At 34.6% G+C, this 21,093-nt stretch overlaps 1 protein-coding gene across 1 annotated transcript; it reads left to right on the top strand.

Moving 5' to 3' along the window:
• The first annotated feature begins 103 nt into the window (after window positions 1-103).
• Window positions 104-20,495, top strand: ODF2L (outer dense fiber of sperm tails 2 like). Its single transcript, XM_042873612.1, is given in 20 exon segments — window positions 104-199; window positions 1,188-1,346; window positions 2,066-2,244; window positions 2,485-2,605; window positions 3,484-3,615; window positions 4,731-4,793; window positions 5,826-5,897; window positions 6,830-6,943; window positions 9,921-10,106; window positions 11,320-11,429; window positions 12,919-13,054; window positions 13,795-13,905; window positions 14,111-14,215; window positions 15,325-15,401; window positions 15,403-15,440; window positions 15,443-15,477; window positions 17,467-17,552; window positions 17,638-17,800; window positions 18,667-18,792; window positions 20,329-20,495. Coding segments are annotated over 20 exon segments (2,238 nt in total). The 3' UTR covers window positions 20,458-20,495.
• The last annotated feature ends 598 nt before the right edge of the window (window positions 20,496-21,093 follow it).

A 21,093-nucleotide genomic window follows, 5' to 3' on the forward strand; every position in this document is an offset into this window, starting at 1 on the left:
TCGGTACACTGTGTTTTGCAGTGGGATCCAGCTGCGTCCTGGGGTAACCCCGCAGGTAGCGACGGCTGCTGAGCCGCACGGAGCGCCCTGCAGCGCCGGCAGAATGCCGTTACCGCCGCCGCCACCGCTGTGTCACCGCACCGCTCCTGCACGTGGCTCTGCTGCTCGGGAAAAGTTTTTTCTTGCTGATGTTAACGAGGCAAGTTTATTCACTTCTGTTAAGCCTGAAAAACGGCACACCAGAACGATATGAAAATCTTATTTCTTCTTTCCTGAACATATAGACAAACCAAGATGAATTAAATTTCACACTGAGCCTTCCAAGGTGCCATTTTCAATGAAAGCAATTAAATTCAACAGCCCAGCTTTGGTTGTAAGTAAGAAAAAGATACAGAGACTTAGATTGTGTTACTCAAATTGGGGCCTGCTACAAAATGTAAGCATGTAGTAAAATGGGAAGTGTAAGTACACATTAAAATAAATAAAAACAACAACAGTTAACTGCACTATTGGAGTGTAGTTATTTGCCTTACAGCAAGAGTTTGAGATAAAACACTCCACATCCAGATTTTGTAGGGGAATGTCCCAGAATTCTGGTACAAATTTTCTCAAATACGTGACAAGAGGAATACATATGGAGGAATACAAACTTTCTGCCTGCTGAACCCATTTGGAGAGGATGCATAGCTTGGTGTGGAAGCAGGAGTAGTTGGTTATGGCCGGGTATGGCAGAGGCAAGGGACCTTCCTGGTGCTTGGCAAGGGAGCAGAGCAGTGGGCTGTTTGCCAGCGCATACCTCCCAGAGCTGGACTTTGTGCCACGGGCAGCACATATCCCTGTGCAGCTCCGAGGTAAGCAGCTGATCCCAACCAGGAAAAGAGAAAAGCTGCTGCTGCCTCCAAATGGGATGAATTGCTGTGACACGTGGTATCTCCAAATTCACTGCAGGCAGTTCACCTTTGCCTCACAAATGAGATGTGAGCTGTCAGTCAGAGGGTGTGTTCTGTGGTATCACAGGGTTGTACACTTGTTGGAAATCATAAACAAAAGTGAGCTTTCTTTGTGCCTAACACTTCCGAATTGCTTGAAGAGCTGAATTGTTTTATGCTGTTATGCCTTGAACTGGAAAGGTGCATACCCTACCAGTGAATGGTACTAAATGCTGCATAATCATGAATATGTTTCAGGGAAAAAGGTGTGGGGTACCCGTTACATCTCAAGAAGAGGAAAAACACTGTTCACTGATTCTGCCATATAAAAATGATTGTCACAGAACTACAAAATCTATCCAAGATGGAATATATTTTACTGAGCTAAGCAAAGAATCTGACGATCCAGAACAACAAGTAAGAAAACGAGTAGAACAAAACATAGTACCAATGTGAACATAAACTTATTATGCAAATCTTTAACAGTTAGTCTTATCATTTTCTTTATTAGAAATAGTTGAAATATATATATATATTCTTTTATGTCCTATGCATGAAAACATGCCTGCAAAGTTGGAAGGAGTTCAGAGGGTCATGTAAGTCAAAATAGGAGATAGATCACAATGAATTCACATTTAACAGCAGTTAAATATGAGCAGTAGTGTGATATGGAAACCTTGTGGAGTAAAGAACCAAGATAGCTTTTAAAATTAAATGTAATTTTTCATCTTTGACTTCCTCAGTTCTCTTCTGGAAGTCATAACCTTTACTTCTTGCAGGCTGACAGACGGGTGTTTATTCTGAACATTCTTTAATTTCAGAGAAACTTCTCTTGATCTTTAGGTTTTCATAGAGCTGACAGTCTTATGGCATGAGGCTTTTTGTTGACAGCTACAGAGGGAGTAGCTTCGTAGACTGTGGCAAAGATAATTATGTGAGAACAAGACAAAGGCAAGATTAATTCAGGTCCATTCGTTTCTCAATTCTCTGAAGTCTTCTTAACAATTCCCTTTATGCTGATCAATTACCTTGGGGGCAGAAAATCACCGTTCCTGTTTGCAATGTACTTATTTCATGGTAGTGAACCTGCACCACTGTAAACAAATTAAACTCTAACTGAAAATATTGTTTATAAGCTGGCAGCGACTGTGCAGGAGGAAACTTGGAAGAAGGTGTGGGGGCCACATCCTGATAAACATGGGATCAAGATTACAGAACTGTCCCCTCTGTTTAAAGAAAGCTCACAAAAAAATCACATACCACAAAACTTGAATGGAAGGGTAGAGAGAAGATGCGCTTCAGACAAAGAGAAAAGGTAAAATTTAATTGTAAAGGAATGTTTTAATAAGCTACCTTTTAATTTATTTCTAAATAAGTATTTGAGAACACTGATGCAGAGAAGCCAAAGTGTAAGATCCATACCCCATCGACTTTACTATGCATCTTCTAAAAAAACAGTTGTAAAATTACGTGTTATTAACTATGCATGAGCCTTGTATATTTGCATACTTATTAGCAAAAGTCAAATTGCATTTATTATTTTGTATGTGGTCAGGGAGAAAGAAAATGCCTCTCATGAAAATGGTGCTTCACAGGAGATTTTTGAAGTAATGGCAGTTAATTCAGCAAAGAATTTGTTTCCAACTTTTAAAGACATACTTGGTAGAATGACAAATGTAAGTATATTGTAGTCAAAACTTTGTACACACACTAAATACTGAATTCTAAAATAGTTACTATTGTTTAAATTTATCATCTCTATCAATGCCTGCGGAGGTTTTTTTAAATTTAGAAAGTCTTAAATTTCTGATCTCTGCAAATGCTTGTCCCACTTCTAAACCCCATTTGCAGAGGATGCACAAAAAAGTTCTTGAAAGAGTAGGGAGGTGTGAGTTTTCCTATTTTAACCTTTGACAGACATATACATCAACCTTATTTAGATACGTTCCTTAAAGCCTGCTTGCCATTGTTTTTAGCAGACAAAAAAGATTCACAAGTCACAAGTCAATGCTGCCTGACTATAATGGGGGGGAGGTTGTCATGTTTTTAAAATAATTTATCAATTCAAACTGTCATCCCAGAGTTTCATTTGAATTTTTCTCCAAGAACATTTACATGAAAGTTTTTCATATTTATATTATATGCAGATGAGGAAAAGATGACTTCTTTGCAAGGAGTTCTGGGAAACCTTTTGATTCCAAAGTTTCCACTTTTTTTGTCTTTTTCTTTTTTTTTTTTTTTTAATTATAATATTTATTTATTTATTTATTATGCTAGCATGATGGCTTTGAGGTGAGATTTTGGGGTGCTTGTCAGAAACAAATATTAATGATACCTTATTTCTGTTAGACTGGAAGAGGAACCTCTGTGTTTCGCATACTGTTTAAAGATTACTACAGCACTATTTTTTCTTTTGATATTTCACTTTTAAATGTTGCAATCATTTATTTATTTTTACTATCTGTATTTGAAAGCAGTATCTACATATTAGTAATAAATGTTTGAGGGAGCATTGCGGATCACGTATAATTTCTTGGTTACAATGTTTTAACAGGTTTGTAAACTTTCTACATCAGAAATGATAGTTATTGATACACAAGAGGATCTGCTGGTAAAAGAGTTAACAGCACTCACAACCACCAAAAGACTGTTATGGCTTTTACTTCAAAGAAGAGAACAGAAACACGTAAGATGATCCAAAGCAATCACTAGCTTCCTGTGCCAGGGATCACGTGTCTGTAAATTGCAGGACAGGTTCTGAGTACCTGGACAATGGAGGGAAAGAGGATAGCCCCACATGGAACTGCTTTAAAATAATGGGAATGCAGAGAGATTAAGGAGATGGATGCACCTGGAGAGCCAGGTGGGCCGTGACAGGGTGCAGGAGCTAGTCAGGCAGAGGTAGTTCCAGCTGGAAGAGACCTACTTATTTTAAAAGGATTAAAAGCAGCTGTTCTAATTCCTGATATGGAGTGTAATATGCTTGGGAGAGCAAGCACAGCAGCAGCGTGTGCTAGAATGCAGAGCTTAGAACATGACTGAAGGATTTGCTCTGCCCTTGTTCCATGGCTGGTAATTTCACTGCTGGTGTGTGTGTGATCTGGGATGTCTTATGGTGCTGACTGTCATTCAGAGTTTAGATTATGTCTAATGGCATAAAATGCTGAGTTATCCTGTCTCCTTGGAGGTGTCAGATTCATTCTCTTAGCGGTGGCAGTAAAAAGCTCTGGATGTACAAAGTGGAAGTCCTACTGTTAGTTTTGGTTTATTTATTTAAACGTAGACCTCCTCCAAATTTTATATTTTAAAATGTCTTTGGCAATGTTATAACTACATATATTCTCTTAGATTTATAGTAGCAGCATAAATTGATTTTTCTGTTCTTTTAGGCTGTTTTATGTTTCATTCTTCAAATTTTTATATCTAACTGAAGTTACTGAAAGCCTTTAACAGTTAATATTAGTCTGTAAAGTATTACAGTTTGTACTAATGCTTTTACTGTTTTTGATTATGTGTTCAAATAACATTTAAGCACATAAGATTTTCAGACTACTTTTTTGGTGGAAGAAATAAATTGGCATAGGGAATGACCCTAGTTTGTTTTCCTTCCCTGAGAAGTTTTATGCACTAAGTAAATTGAATCTTTAAAGTTTAAGCTAAATAGCCCATAAGAATGCAAGTTTTAATATTTATATGTACCAAATTGAAAATAAACTAAGTAGTATGCCAAATTTAAAGCAAAGTACTAAATCAATTGTAAACTGAAGTAATTTGTTAACATTTCCTGCTTTTGTCTTGCAGATAGACGGAGAAAACATTGATGCTTTGATACAGAAGTTAAGTGAAAATGAAACCCACAATACTGTAAGTAAACTGAAATATCTGCTACTTTTTTATTCTACATGATACCTTAAGAAGGACTATGCCATGGTATACAGTTTCACATCAGAGTATCATGGGAATACTCTGCTTACTGATACAATTGAACTGTTACTAGCACTTGATTATTGTGAATTTTTAGAAGGGATACGTGCTGGACTTTGGCATCACTTCTGTTACAAAATAGAATGCATCATACATCATTTTGTGTGTAGAGTAGACTCTACTATTGCAGTTACTGTAAATGAAATAAGTATTCCTATACGAAAGTCCTAGTTTTTTTCAACTAGAACTTGTAATTTATTCCTATATTAATGGGCAGAAAATGATCATAACTTCATTAAAATTAGAGAAGACCTCAAAGATTATCTAGCCCAACATCATCAGTAAAAAAAAAAACAACCAAAAAACAAACAAACAAAAAAACCTAAGTAAACAATCCCTTGTATTTCAAAGCCATTCTTTATTTCATCAAACAATATCTGAAATGGACTGAACTAATAAATAAAGCTAAAATAGCAGAGCAGAGAGCTGATATAAAGAGCTGTGTGATTAAAAAATGCATTGAGTTTTGTTCATAAATATTTATTAGGGCTATGTTTATGTTGTATTCATGCATTTTAAAATCTTTGAACAGGTGCTGTGTTCTGTTCATCATTTGTTTTCCTATCATTTTTCCTACCACCTGTTATATTTTTTTTTTTTAGAAAGCAGATTTTTTTCTTTTTTAGAGCAATATAAGAAGTATTTAGAACAATTGGGCATGTATGAAATTGTGAAATATGCTTCAAGTTAAGTCTTAGTGACATGACTCAAGCAAAAGCCTGTTATGGTCTATACAGTTAAAGTAAACATTGATTCATCAGGCCATAGTTTCTGCCATTTTAGAAATGATGGCAGTATTTGTAATGTATCATCACAAAATGGAATCTCAGTCATTTCTAACTGAAATATTTGTCAGTGTGTGCTATTAGGCATGAAAATGTTGGTGGTTTTTTTTTTTTCCCCTTCATGAAGAGTCTCAGGAGAAAGATAGTAGAAAGAGAAGAACACATTAAAGAACTTTCATCTAGGATTCAGCTTAAAAAAGTGAGTGACCAGCTATTTTGGAATAAATGTTTTTTCCCAGTATACTATATTCTTATTTTCTAGTCTACTGTTTTGATGAAAGCATTTATTTCAAAGATCTAGGCGTTAAAAGATGCCTGGAAGACATTTCTGTACATAAAACATCTACACTGTATCCACACCTATTTTGGTTACAAATTTTCCTCAATGCTAATGCCCCACAGTTCTGGGAAGGCCATAAATCCAGACTAAAGGCTTTGGACTTTGAATGCTCTTCTTACCGGTATCTGCAGTAAACACTTGCACTGATACATTAACATTAACTCCAGTCTGTACGAGTAAAATGATTTCCTTCTCTTTTTGTTATTATTTTAAGCAAGCCAGAAGAGTTAAGTTGCAAAAAAATTTCATAGATCAGCTGGCTTTAGTTCTGGTGGGAAGTTGTCTTTCCCCTGCTGTTTATGTAGGCCTTTGAAGTTGAATGATTTAAACGTATCAGTAATTCTTAGATCAATTGGTGATCTTTGGGGTCTAATGAAGGTTAGCTCACATCTAATTATTTAGTGCAGAGCTCATCAGTTTGGCTCAATTTTGATGGACCTGTTATTTATGTACCTTTGTTTAGCCTGGATTTCTGTGTTAGTGCATCCAGGCCCACTTGATCTTACAAAATTAAATTAAATAAGAGATTATAAGTGTACAGATATTCTTTAAATTTTGTGATTTTTTTTTTTGTTAGCTTTCTACAGAAAAGTTGTATTGATAACACTGATAACATCACTAAGAAGCTACTGCCTATGAGTATACTTGTAGACTCTGCTTTATCTATTTCACCTTTTGAGGGAGTTAAAATGATAGTTGGAAATTCTGCAATAAAGTAGTAAGAATAAAGTTTACATCATATAGCATTGTCTCCAGAGACCAGTAAGTCTGTGTTTGTTTCTCTTTCTTAGGTACATGTACTGAAAAACTATCTGTCAAAACCGGTAAATGCAGTTGAAGCTCATCTGCAGTATCAGATTCAAAGAAAAGAAGTGGAAAACAATGAATTAAAGCTGAAAACACAGGTCAACATATTTTTGTTTTAAATTCAAAGGCAAATTAGCAAAGCCCTTCTGTGGGTTTATTTCAAAATTAAGAGTTAAATCTTTTTTAGGTTTGGTAGCTTTGGTCGAATGGAATAAAATATATTATTTCATATATCACTTAAAAGAAAACTTTCTAAGAAAAATCTGAAAAAAAATTTTAAAAATAGCATTTATATTTTTCAATTTATCTTCGTTGTCTTAATTGCGGGTAATTTTCTTCTAATTATTTCAACTTATACAGACCAGTAGTCCTGCTAATGAAATTTAAGCCAACATAGAAGTGTTTGTATTCACCTAATTTTACTATCTGAAAGCCTGATATCTATCCTAGTGAATGTATGGAAACTGCTTAAGGAAGAGAGAGACAAGTCCCAGAATGAGTTTTCCACTGGAAGTTGTTTGAGACAATTGTGACAGACCAACACCTGTTTCTTTTCATAAACTGTGGAGGAATCAATAATCCCCTTAGTACTGGCTTAGCACTGAAATCCTTTTCACTTTTTTTTTTTTTTTTTTAAAAAAAAAAAGGTAAATTTGGGCATTTGCAGCTGATGCTGGTTGTAGAACCACATCAAGGACAAGGTCAGATGGCAGAAAATGGAGTTGAAAGCGGTCTCAGATTTTAGTATTTGAATCCAGTAATGAATATAGGCATAAATGAGAAAACCTTGGCTGCAAAATAATGTTATTAATTTTCAGTTTTTTCTTAGTAGCACACATACCCCTACAAATTATGCGAATTTGAAGTTGCTGAGGAACCTGTTTCAGCTCAATTGCAAGAGAAAAAACCACTTATGTATCACTGTGTTCCTTGTTTTCCAATGAATAAAAATTGATTTCTTGTACTATGTAGCACACTGGTTAGAATTACTTCATTTTCACTAAGTAGTACCTGGAAAAAGTAATTGATGAATAACTGTGTTTTCATTGAATCTTTGTATAAAATTGTTGTTTGTTTCTTTTACAATCAGTTGACAGCTAAAATCCTGTAGATGATTTTGTTACTACTTAGGAAAAAGATTGGAGTAGCTCACAAAATTAATTCACCTTTTAAATTCAGTCTTGGTCACTGAATAATGCCCAAAGCACTCTTTATTATGTGATTCTGACCCCCTGTGGTTGTAACAGGAGATAACAGTTATTTACTGAAATCAGTAGTTAAGGAAAACTGTGCATAGACTCAAATTTTTCAGTTTCTCTATTCACTGAAGTTGTTTTTCCTGCAAGTCATGTGTTTTATGTAAAAACTATTTCCTGCGTATATTTATATGCAGAGAGACAAAGAGCTGTTGGAATGCATCTAGAGAAGGGCTACAATAATGATCCCAGGGTTGGAACACCCCTCCTATGAGGGCAGGCTGAGAGAGCTGTGACTGTTCAGCCTGGAAAAGAGTAGGCACTGAGATGACCTGATAGCGGCCTTTCTTTATCTAATGGGGAGCTACAAGAAAGAAGGGGCAGACTTGTTAGCAGGGTGGTAGAATGAGGGGAAATGACTAAGCTTGAGGAGGGTAGCTTTAGGTTGGAAATGAAGAAAAAGTCTTTTACAGTTAGGGTGGTGAGGCACTGGAATGGATTACCTAGTGTTATGGTTGGTGTCTTGTTCCTGGAGACTTCCAAGGCAAGGCTGGGTGAAGCCCTTGGCAACCTGATCTAGCTGTGATGTCCTTGTTCACGGCAGGGCAGTGGGACTAAATCCTAGTAAGCCAAGATCTAAGACTAAATCCTAGTAAACCACTTTTCACATGGCAAACTGTGTAAATTTTCCATTGATTGTGGATAAGCTTTTGGAGTCATTAGCAGCAACTGTACTGGCAGATAGCATCTAATGCGTAATATGTGCATTTTATAGCAACTGGTAGATAAATCTGGCAGATTAACATGGTTACTAGGTAAATGGTGTGCTGTTTTGGTCTTTCATGTTAGACCCAGAATCAACTATTAAAAAAAAACAAAAAAACATTTCTAATCATTCTTACAGTTAGGATATTTATCAGTGACTTGAGGAAAAAAATTATATTACTGGTGTATATACACTTCTGAAGCTTGGCAAAAGAATAGCAAGTGAGATGAATGGAACTTGCACTTTTCTTTATGATAAGTTACTGACAACCACTAGCTTGTGCATGTTTTTGGCAAGGTACAGAACCTTTAAAAATAATTGTATCTGAAATTCTTGAAGAAGAATCCAGTGTGGATTTTATCGCTTATGTATACAGCATATATATACAATATACACAAGACATAAGAAACTCTTAGAAAAAGTTTGTTTGCTAGACAATTCTATTTCATTTTTAGAATGGTACCATTATATGCATGAGAAAAAGTTAAATCTTGCATGAAAAGGGTAAATTGTCATTTGATAACAGATTATAACACGGTGCATATATTAAGAAAAGTACCTTGTTCTTTCCTGTCTTCTTGACTTAAAATACTCAAAACCTGACTTTCATGTTAAAATTTCATTTACAGTTTTACTGATCTTCAGTCCTAGCCATGTGCTTGCTCACTATAGATTCAGAGCATAGACTACATCAATTTACATCACTAGTAACATAAGGTGATATTCATAAAAATGAATAACTAGGTGCTGGTGTAAGCACTCTAATTTCCCATCTTAAGAATGGGTTTAGTGTCAGTGCTGTGTCATCTGCAGAAATTTTGCATTCATTTCAAAGAACATGTGGTGTGGTTAGACTGATGTCTTTCCCCCTGCTTCTGCTGCTTTCTGTTTGTACGCCTCCTCAACCTCTTATCTCGCTTATCTTTGTAACAAATTTCCCTACATGTAATTTCTCTTGCCTCGTGTAGCACAAATGTTGACTAACTCCTTGTGCCAACCAGAAGATTTCAGATACAGAGATATTAATGGAAAAAGGTTATAAATGCAATTACCATTCTTCATTATGATAACTCAGAGACAGAATTATAAGGTTGATGTTTAAATATGCTGCAGACTCTAGAGAAGAAAATAGCAGAGTGGAAACTTCAAATTGAGGACTACAAGCATCAGATGGTGGCCTTGAGGGAAACAAGTGAGCAAAAGAAGGCTGATCTGAGAAGAGCAATCAGGTCCCAGAAACAAAAAACTGAATGCTTTGAAGAAGCTGTGGAAAATTTAACCTCCAGAGTAAGAGAACGTGTGAGTGATTACACTGACCAGTGTTGTCCTGCATTAAATTGAGTAATTGGGAAAATTTTGCCTCTGTAAAATAGGAAAGTTTGTTGTTGGATTGTTTGTGTTTTTATTCCTCAGTTAAGGAAAAGCTTGCTGTAAGAGACATGCAATCCATTCTCGTATTCACAGTTTTTCGTTTTGTTAAAATTTAGGGAATGTCTTCAGGCAGTTGTACGCTTCATAGTAAATAAGTGGAGTCTGATCAGCTTCTTTTATGCATCTTCTGATTTTTCTTAGACCTCTGTGGAGCTACAGCTAAGCTCAAAAGAATGATATGTTGTCAGATAAGAATTGGGGTTGAAGTCTTGGTTTCCTTTGTTTATTAGCTTATGGTGTCCAGTACTGATGCTTAGCTTTCTATTTCTAAGCTGCTTGCTTTGAGCTTTTAAAATATTCAAGCACCTGACTTCAAATTGTTGGGTGGCTTCTGCCTTGCCCTTTACCTGTGTGCAGTGTGTAATTTTTGGAAAAAATGGATCAGGACTGCACTGAGACCTCTGACAACTTATTTAGATTTCCTAATAAGAGCGTTATCAGAATTTCTGTGCATTGCCATTGTTTAGGATTTGCCTCTATTAAGGATATTTCTCCAGTCAGTATATCTGGATGCGATTAATAATTTGTTTTGATCTTTGTAAGAAGTTACATTTAGCAGCACAGAGGAGTAGCATTTGCTTATCTCCTGAACTGATAGTGTTTTGCAGTTGTACTGTTATTTTCTTTCCATTAAGGACCTCATTTACTGTCAAGATAGTACGTTGGTAACTGCTAGAAACCTTGCATTTCTTATATAGCTGTGTATTTTTTAATTCTAGAAATGCTTTGACAGAATTTTATTTTGGTATTAGCTTATATGTTTTATATGTAGAAGAGATATTTTGGAGGCATTTTTGTTTTAAGAAGTATTTCATCTTAAATAATGGTACATTCTGAAGTTGCTATATAATACCTGTGTTGAACTGTGTCTATACTTTGAAAGTAAGTTTGTATTTCACTTTAACTTTTTAAAATGTGGGTTGTTTATTGGTTCTCTATTTGAGATAATAAGACAAAATTTACATTGCTTTGTGCTATAGATCTCCAATAAATAGCTCTTGTTTAGAAGATTTTGTAGAATTAGATGGTGCTCCTTATGGCATCTTTACGATACGTGATTTGTAATTAATGTATTCTGTAGGAAGTGAAATTGTCTGAGATCCTGTCAGCTTCCAATCTCTGGAAAAAACAGCATGATAGAATGGTAGAAGAAAAGACAGCATTAGCAGTTCAGACAGAAGACCTAAAGAAGTAAGTTAAACTGGTGGAGATCTAATTCATTTTCTGCAGTCACAGAAATTTGGTATTTAGTAGCATGTTAGTATTGACAATGCAAGCAATTGTATGTACTCGTATTAAAATTCTGAGCAGAACTTAGCAGCTAGAAACCAGAACAAGTTTTAGAATTCTAGCTTCATTTCACAAGTTGTTTTGTTGTTTGTTTTTTAAATAACTCCTCTATAGAAGCAAGGAACTTGCTACTTCCCCTGCATAGTTTCTTTCAGCTGGAGCTTGCTAGAGATTATTGTGCTGTTTCACAGAATCATTTATTTAATCATTCAACAGCTTGAGTCTTAACCCTTGCATCTGTTGCAACATAAAAATGTCTTATTTGGGCTTCCAGGCTGTACTGCAGACTAATGGCAGCAAAATCATTTTGGTCCCGCTAATATCTCACTCCTCCTAGGACAGAGTTCCTCACAGATGCACATTTGAACAGTTTCCTCATGTCTGAAAAAGCAAGACAAAACTGCCCAATCTTACTCAAGCAGTGAAATGTAGATGAAGAATATGCCATGTTTTTCAGACAATGACAGTTATCTTATAACATATCCTTTAATATGGGCTCTAATTTTAAAAAGCAAAAGAAACCAGTAAGTGCTTTTAAGTAAGGCTTGGACTAACGCAGAATGCTTATTTTATAAAGATCTTGATTCATACTCAAATACATAAATTAAATTGGCTTGACTACTTGATTTTTGTTTCAGAAAATCTGTTATTTCTAAAAATATTTTCAGCATATTTTAAAATTTCGCAGGAGTACAGGTAAATGATGTGAGGCTGAAAATCTGTCTAGGCAGCTATGGTCTACTGTATATGCATAGGCATCTAGGAAACAAGAGGAAAAAGAAAACATCTATGATACTTTCTTCGAGTGCTCTTATTACTCACTGCTGTTTTTTTTTTGCCATTTGTATTTGAACTGGAAATACAAGTCTGTATTGAAATGTACAGTTCTATCAAGACCTGTGGTACCATATGACTACCTGAAGAGTGAAATAACTCTCACTGCTTAACTTCATTAACATAAAAAAAATGTGAGGAACAAATGGCAAATTGTTTTTAATAATGGAAAGCACTATTCCTGAAGTAACATGAAATGCACTTATTAGGACATTGTCTGATAGACTTCTTTAAATTCAGTATTTTTTATTTTTTTTTACAGTAGATACATGCATATTTGCCTTGGAAGTACACCTGTGTGTTCTAGGTAATACATTTATTTACAACTGAGCTAGGTCTACTTTGTTGTTGGATCACATCTCTTTTTGAAAAAAAACTATGTTTCAACGGGTAGTGCTTTCTTTAGATGTTTAAATGTGTTCTCCCACGTATTTATTTATTTTTCTTGTATGAAATAAGAGCAATGAAGTACTTCGTCCTAAGGAACAATTTGATTTGCATAGCAAGAATTGTGGGAACATTGTATGTTACATGGAATTTTTTGCTATCCAACAAGGCAGATCACAAGCCTTTCTGAAGACCTGGAAAGAAAGGAGGAATTCAGAAGAAAAACTAGTGAGGAAATTCTTGGAAAGCTAAATTCTGTTAACTCTGAAAATGAGAAGATTTATCTTGAAAATGAAAAATTAAAGGTGAGATTACTATAAATCACTCAGGAATGGCTTTGCATTTCTGATGCATTTACAGATTAACCCCTTTAATTTGCTTTTGTTGTTCTGTCTGGAGATCCCAAACTTGCAGAATAAATGTTGTCATCCATTTTTTTTAATAGTAAGTGGAATGAGGTGTTAAAAATTCATCAGTGGGAATCTATGGCAAAGCCAGGAACAGGATTTTCTAGTCATTCTATTTAACCAGGATGTCACTTGTTTTACAGTCAGTAGATATAAAATTGCTTTCCTGGAAATTATTCTCTTTAGTATAAAACAAATTTTCACAAACACAAGAATTGAATTTATTTTGATTACTGATACAATTTAAAAAAAAAAAATTTCCAGGTTTTGTATGTATTCATCTTCCAAAGTAAATGTTCTTACACGCTGATTAATGAGCTGTGGACTGTCGTTTCTTATAAGTAATTGTTACTACTTTTTTATTTCTTCAGGTCACTTGATATTAATATATTGTAGATTGAGTTGTTTTAATCATATAGAATCATAGAATGGCCTGGATTGAAAGGGACTTCAAAGATCACCTAGTTTCAACCCCCCTGCTATGTGCAGGGTTGCCAACCCGTAGACCAGGCTGCCCAGAGCCACATCCAGCCTGGCCTTGAATGCCTCTAGAGATAGGGCATCCACAGCCTCCTTGGGCAACCTGTTAATGCCTTTCATTGTTGCTTTTTATTTTTCCTTCCCATGTTTTAATCAAGGCTTCCCTTGCTGCTTTGGAAGTCAGTAATATTTCTGTAGAAAATGACCTGCTACGTCTGCAAGAAAAGACCAAGCTACAGGAAAATGTTGTTGAACACTATAAAAATCAGGTGAATAGCATATTGAAATGTTCAAACGTAAGTTTTAAATCTATAAAACGTTTTGAATAAATCATAAAGGTTTTATTTGTAATAAAACATATTTTTTGTCATGATGATTATAATAGTTGTCTAACACTGAGAATGATAGAAGCAATGCTAGTAGTTTTATTTTTCTAGATTAAAAAAAAAATGGTAAAAATATGTTGTGTCCTAGGTACAAGAATTACAAGCAGAAGTGAAAGTACTGAAATTCAGGTATAAAACAGTCTTCAGTGAAAACAAAAGTATAAGGGAAAGCAAATGCTTAGAAGGCTATGAGGTAAGCAGTAATATAGCATGTTCCCAAACAGTTCTGCAGGATGTTGATCCTACAGATGTTACTGCAATCCACTTAATAGAAGTAACAAGGTACTGGCTCTTTATTTTTCCACGTTAAATCTGATTTTAATGCACTGAGTGCTTTACTAACTTTTGAGTGGCTGTTTTTAGGGTACTACACAACTGCAAGTAGCTAGGAAGAAAACAATTCAAAGACAAATGACTAAGGGGTTGGACTGCTATCTTAGAGTTCGTTCCATTCACTGTTTTAAAAAATATAGTTTTGCTGATGATTTTTGAACTACATCTCTTGGCAGAGCATCTATGAAAGTTGTGTAGGGGGAAAAAAGCCCACTGCAAGACTGTTCAGTGGTATAAGTTCAATTTATGTAGCAGTCAAAAGCAAGAACCAATACAGAGACAAGTTTTAAGTTTTTTCAGCAGGTGGAGCTGAATACTGGAACATGGTTGGGCTTTCTTAGGCATCAGAAAGCATCATAGAAAAGCAGCAGGAAAATGACTTTCCTTGGTTTCGCTGCTCATAACATTGCATATACTTTTAAGCAGGGCTGAAACGGTCAGGTTTTCAATTGCCTGCTGTGGTTTTAGAGAATAGAATTAGTTCTCAAAAAAAGTACCTCATATGTTCATTTTATTTTATACTCATTATTTTCCTTGATTCATCAATGGAGAAAAATATTTTCTGGTCCCACAAATAATATTTGTGCGGCATTGTATGCAGCTTTAGGTGGCATCAGTTGTTGTCTTTTCAAATACTGCAGAACACGTTTAGCTAGAATTTTTCCCATAAGCTGCTGTTGGCATGCAATTTTCTACAGTTTATTATGATAAAAATCAAAATTTGGGTGTTGCTAATGCTTGTTTAATTTTGTGAATGTTCATTATCAGTGTTACTGAGTCTCCAACCACAGGTCATAAGAGAAAACTGTGCAATGAACCTGTCACTTTGGGTTTTCTGATGTAACAGATGACACTATGCAACTTATGTAGAATTTTAGATGTACTACTTTTGTGGAAATCTGTTAGGTATCATAACAGTTAGTTTATGGCTTTAGACTTGCATTTTTCTACTGTGATGATACTGTGCAGGTGAGGGACAGAACAGAGCCTAAGTTGAAGGTGTTAGAACTTGTTTGTGGTTTACTGAAAGCAGCTGAAGGAAATCTGAGGATTTCAAGAAAATCTTGTGTACTGGGAAAGGATCAACAGAAATGCAAAACTCTCAGGGAGCCACAGGTTTGGGTGCTTTGTATGTCCAAGTTTTTAAAGATAAATGGGGAAATTATATAGAAGAAAGCCTCCAGAATATTTTTTCCTATTAGTGCTTATGATAGGTTGTTTCCTTTGTTTGCTTCATAAATCAGAAGCTGAGAAAGTATTGCCGAGTGTATTTATGTTCGTGCAGTATGGAAGAAGAAATTCTAGTTATTTGTTCTTTTCTATTTTGTATCCTTAATCTAATATATTCTGTGTCCTTTCGGATAGCCATGTGCTGATAAGACTTTCAGAATTCTTCTCTGGAAATAAACATGCAAATCTAATTATTGTTTATATCTTGTGGATTAATTTAGTGCTATGTTTGTTTTGTTTTTTTTTTAATGACTAATTCATAAACCAGGCAATATCTGCTCTGAAAAATAGCTATGCATTTTATTTTTATGATTTTAATGAATACATTATAAAGATGGATGAAAAGAAATGAATTATCTGCTTTAAGAAAACATTTTCTACTTTTAGCAGCCTGTTAACGCTGCTGCTTTTATTTTCCTTAAGGCCTGAATCTAAAAGTTTCTTAGCATTCTTTAGCCGTGGCATCCATTTCTCTGGTTTGGGCTTTTTTTCCTCTTTTTGTTTTGTTTTATTGTGCTTTGGGTTGGAAGAGAATAATTTGCTAGCACAAATGACACAGGCGTTTGAATCAGTAGGGTGGGAAAAAAGTTTAACCTTCCTGTGTGTGGAAGACATGCTGACTTCAGCTGAAACACAGTGAATCTCTGTGTCTCTACATGCTTTATTCTTTAAAATGTAGATCTTGATTTTCTTTTCCAATTTCCTGTCATTATCATCATTATAGCATCAAAATTTGCTTGTTTCTGTCATTATAAATACTTGTTTCAGAAGCTCATAATTCCATCTTTGCCTAGTGAATTACTTAAGCAATGATTAGTTTTGAGGTGCACGTACAAAATTGCTTGTATTTTTTAATTTTATTACCTCTTTTTATGAATAAATTAAAAAAAATTCTCCTGAGTATAGTGAAATAATTGGGGAATATAACAACTAGTCTAGCAAATAGCAGTTAAATTTTGGCAGTAAATCTTGGTTATCTCCTTTAGATATTCTAATCATATGATTAGATTTTAGGGAAATTCCTTCTGAAGAAACTGGAACACGTGCAGAAGCCCTTTTCTGGGCTCATCAGGACCAGAACATCTTATTGTTATTCACAGCTTAATAATAACAGCTTATTGTCCTTCTGCTGAAAGTGTATTTTAGTATCAGTCTGTTAATAGAAAGCCTATAATTATATAAGCAAACTCAGCCATGTTTGCTCAAGTTTCTGAATGCAACTGCTTGATGTAGTCCAGTAAATGATGGAGACTGTCCTTAAATCATGGTGCCAGAATGGAAATGTGGCCATTTACTGCTAATATCATGCTGATGGATGGTAGCAAGAGCAATAATCTCATTGGTACTGTTCCCAAGATTTAAATGTAAGCATGTAAAAGTTTGTCAGTCTGGATACTGAGTAGGGGTAGGACAGTTTGGCTTCTTGTTGTTTTCAGTCGCTTCTTATGAACTCAGCTGCCTTTTTTGATTATACATAATACTGTCAGAAATTCTTTGTCAGTGCAACCCTGTTTTTCCATAATAATTGTGTGTATATATATACTGTATCATTTTTATGGCTCCTGTGATTGTAGTGGTGAGGAAACTTATTCTTGCTGGAGCCTAAAGCCTAAGTTCACAAGGACGTAGACATGGCCAACTCTTCATACACAAGGTTACATGAGCAGCATATGTGGTTCATTAGGACTTCACTTTGTTACACAGCATATCTTCAGTCTTAAGTGTTCACAGAAATTTCTAGTGTTTTATTTTTTTCAATAGCCTGAGTATAAGATGTGAACTCAAAACTAGATTGATTGGATTGTATTAGGCATACTTAATTTACTTTCTGATATCTTTCACATAAGTCCTTCAACAAGAAAGGAATTGTTATCTGTACAGGAGGAAGATGGTGTGAATTCTGTGGGTAATCGTTCCCTGGAAGAAGAAAACAGTAACATTCAGAAGAAATATGAACATCTTAAAAGGTAATTCTTAAAAAAAAATCAGACTGACTGATTTGTGCTATTACACTGTACTGAAATTTAACACATTAAACTCTTTTGCACAAAGGATGCTAGAAAAGATGGAATTTCAAAATGAAGAACTTGCATATCTGATCAGAAAAGAAGATGAGAGCCTTCAGTGCAGTAAATTGCAGCTTGAGGAGAAAATTGCGGAGTATAATAGTTTAACCAAACAACTGGAATCTGCTTGGAAGGAAGGAAGAAAAATGGTACTGATGGTTTAATACAGCTCTTAGCTTTGATTGCAATTTTCTACTTGAAAATGACATTAAAAGAATAAATATGCTTGGGAAGAAAAATGGGACAAGATTATTTGCTTACAGGGAACGATACTAGAAGTTGCTTGGAATTCTATTGAAATGTGAATTGCACCATTCAGTATCTTTGTAGAATTAAAAACCTATTGAAATTAATGACAAAGTTCAGTGGACCAACATTTCTTCATCATTTCTGTGACAAATCAAAATGCTTTAACCAACATTGAGTTGCTTAGGTTAAATCCCACACAATGGAATTTTCTTGTTTTCTTTGCAATAACTGGTCCACAAGAACTTAGTGCTGAAATCTTTCTAATCTTAGAGCAAGAATTTGCATGCATTTAATATTAAGCAAAGATTTATTATTAACACAAAGGATGTGGACACTTCTTCAAATGGAGAAGAAAATGAAGTAATTTAGATTTCAGTGCATTGTATTGTTTAATATTAAAATAGGTATGAGGCTGTAATTTCGATCTCAGATTAATCATGCATGGAAAAAGTGGTGTTATTTTTCTCAATGCTATGTGAGTATAATTTGGTTTTTTTTTTTTTTTTTAAAAAAAAGAGTTGGAATACCTGTATACATGTGTTGCAAAATGTGCTCCCTCTTGTAAATATATAATTTTTTTCAAACTGAAACTTCATTCAGATTCAGGCAGAAGTTTCCAGGTTTATATATTTTTTGTGTATGGGAAATAGCTGAAATGTTAAATGATGGAATGGGGAAATATCCCTATTAATGCTAAGGTACAAGAAAATGATTTGATTTAGGGTTTAAATATAAGTGAACGTATTTCTCTCTCATGGGAATTTAGGTGGCTGAAGAATTTGAAAAAATGTCCAACTTAGAGCAAGCCCTTCAGACAAAAATGCTCGTTCTTGAAAATGAAGTGAGAGAGAGGCAGGAGGAGAAAGAAGAACTTCTCTGTGTGCTTAAGCATGTGAGTAAAGAATATTGTTTATGACTTAAACTGTCACATCATCATTTTCATAAGGTTTCTTTCACTGAAAACCAAACTTTTAACACAATTGATTAATAATTAATACAATTAATTAATACAAAAAGTGTGCTGAGGAACGTAAATTATTTAAACTTGACAATATATTTACAATATATTTTGTCTATTGACACTTTTAGCAGGTTTAACAAATGCCCAGTTTATCTTACTAAATAACTGGAATAACACTGAGCTTATATTTCTTATTCAGGCCAGTTTTCCAACAAAATAAAAATCATAAAGTAGGTATGAAACTAATTTCTCTCTCAGATAACTTGTTTTCATTAAGCATAACTGTATCTGAGAAAATGTTTCATAACAACATGGTATCTTTTTTTTCCCCTTTCTGTCTGTCCGTCTTTTTTTTTTCCTGCCTTGATTAAAAACCTCTTACCATGCAGGAATATATGCAAAGCTTTCAGTTGTATACTGATGTTGTGGTGGTTGGTAGCAGAAAAGGACTGTTTTGTTTTTTCAAAGAGACAAGATGTTAAATATCCAGGCTTTGGTATGTAGATGCTTACCTTCTTAACTCGTGGTTCTGCTAAATGGGTGATACTCTCTGAAAGCCAAAAAACAAAGAAGGATGGAAGGGGTTTGCTACATCCAATCTGTTCTTTCAACTAATCCAGGAAATCTCAACACATTTTCTACTAATAATGACTTTGATTGAAGTTTTGATAGACATTTGTCCAACAATCAGTGACAATAAGCTACAAGCTCTTTACAATAAATAAGAGACAATACATGACATTATCATTCTTAGATCCTCAAAAACATGATTCTGTACTCTGACTTGAAGTGTTCAAAATTGAAATCACAGACCAAAATTAGTGCAAATTCTCTTAAAGGTTCAAATAATGCATCAGAAATACTGTTCTGCATTTGGTATGCTCTTATTTTTATCTCCATTGAGTATAATTCAACTAATAATTGCATTTACACTAAGATAAAAACATTAAAACAAAGTCAGAAATTGGCTAGTAATTTACACAGTTTCAAATATTTTTTTTCATAGTAATTTCTTACTATGCTACTGTTAAATAAAAAATTAAGGAAATTTTCTTGTCTTTCGGCCCAGAAAGTCTCAACTGCTGAACAGGAGTATGAAATTTAATAATACTTAGCAAGTAAATAACCATAATATCCTTTTTTGTTAAGAAGTAAATTGAGTGTCATTCTATAATGAGGTGCATTAATATTGAACATACAAATAATCTGTTTCTTTGGGGAGGTTAGCCTCTATTATCCAAGGTCTTTTTTGGATTATAAACGTATTCAAGCATGTTCAGTTTGGTTTTGGCTGGACATAAGCAAGGCTTCTATACCTTGAGGTCCTTTTGAGTTTCTCAAGTTTGTAAAGCCTCTGAAAACTTTAATGGATAAATAAGGCCTCTAAAATGTAGGTACTAACTCTATTACACTGTTATTTGATTTGCGTTTTATCTCTAAGTTGTTGCCTTTCTTTTTACTCTTTAGGATGAAAAGCACCATGAGATACACTTGAAAGAGCTGGAAGACAGCCTACAAAGGTTAGAAAACGAGAACCAGAGCATCCAGAATTATGTGCAGTTTTTGAAAACCTCATACATAACAATGTTTGGCTGAATTCTGTAACTTCATTTATTTTAATAATAAAGAAACAGTACCAGATTTGGCTCTGACTCTTATGGAATTTTGTGGGATTGAGCACTGTAGCTTTAGTTCTATTCTGAGAAAACTTCTGCTATGGGTCTAGATACACAGATTATTATTGTATATTCTACTGGCTGATGACATAGAGAATATTTATGTGGCATTACTGATGGAAATGATTGTAATATTCACAGAAGTGAATAAAGTGAAAAGGCAGACTGCACGATAGTAGTGAAAGGTGTGTAAGTGTAGGATATGCATACAAAATTGGTCTGTATATGACCACATTTCAGATCAAATGCTATAAATTTTTGTCTCTCCTTTCAGTCCATGGTAAATGCAGATACATGCTACCTGCCCAAGATGATGGCATCCATTATATTAAGACAAGGAATTTAGAAAGCATTAGGTTTCCTTCCTTTCTTCCCCCTAGTGCTTACTGCACTGCATGAAATGGTTGCAGCCAGTTATCTCATCCAGATTTTGTCTTACATCTCATTCTGAAGAGGAGTATATCTATCTTACAATAATTAGGTAATATGCAATAATTAGGAAAGTATTTCAAGTACAGATATAAATATAGCTCTGAATGTGTTGATAGTGTCAGAG

Source organism: Lagopus leucura, unplaced genomic scaffold (genome assembly GCF_019238085.1).
Source record: "Lagopus leucura isolate 7727_CA_CO unplaced genomic scaffold, USGS_WTPT01 Super-Scaffold_100009, whole genome shotgun sequence".
NCBI lineage: Eukaryota > Metazoa > Chordata > Aves > Galliformes > Phasianidae > Lagopus > Lagopus leucura.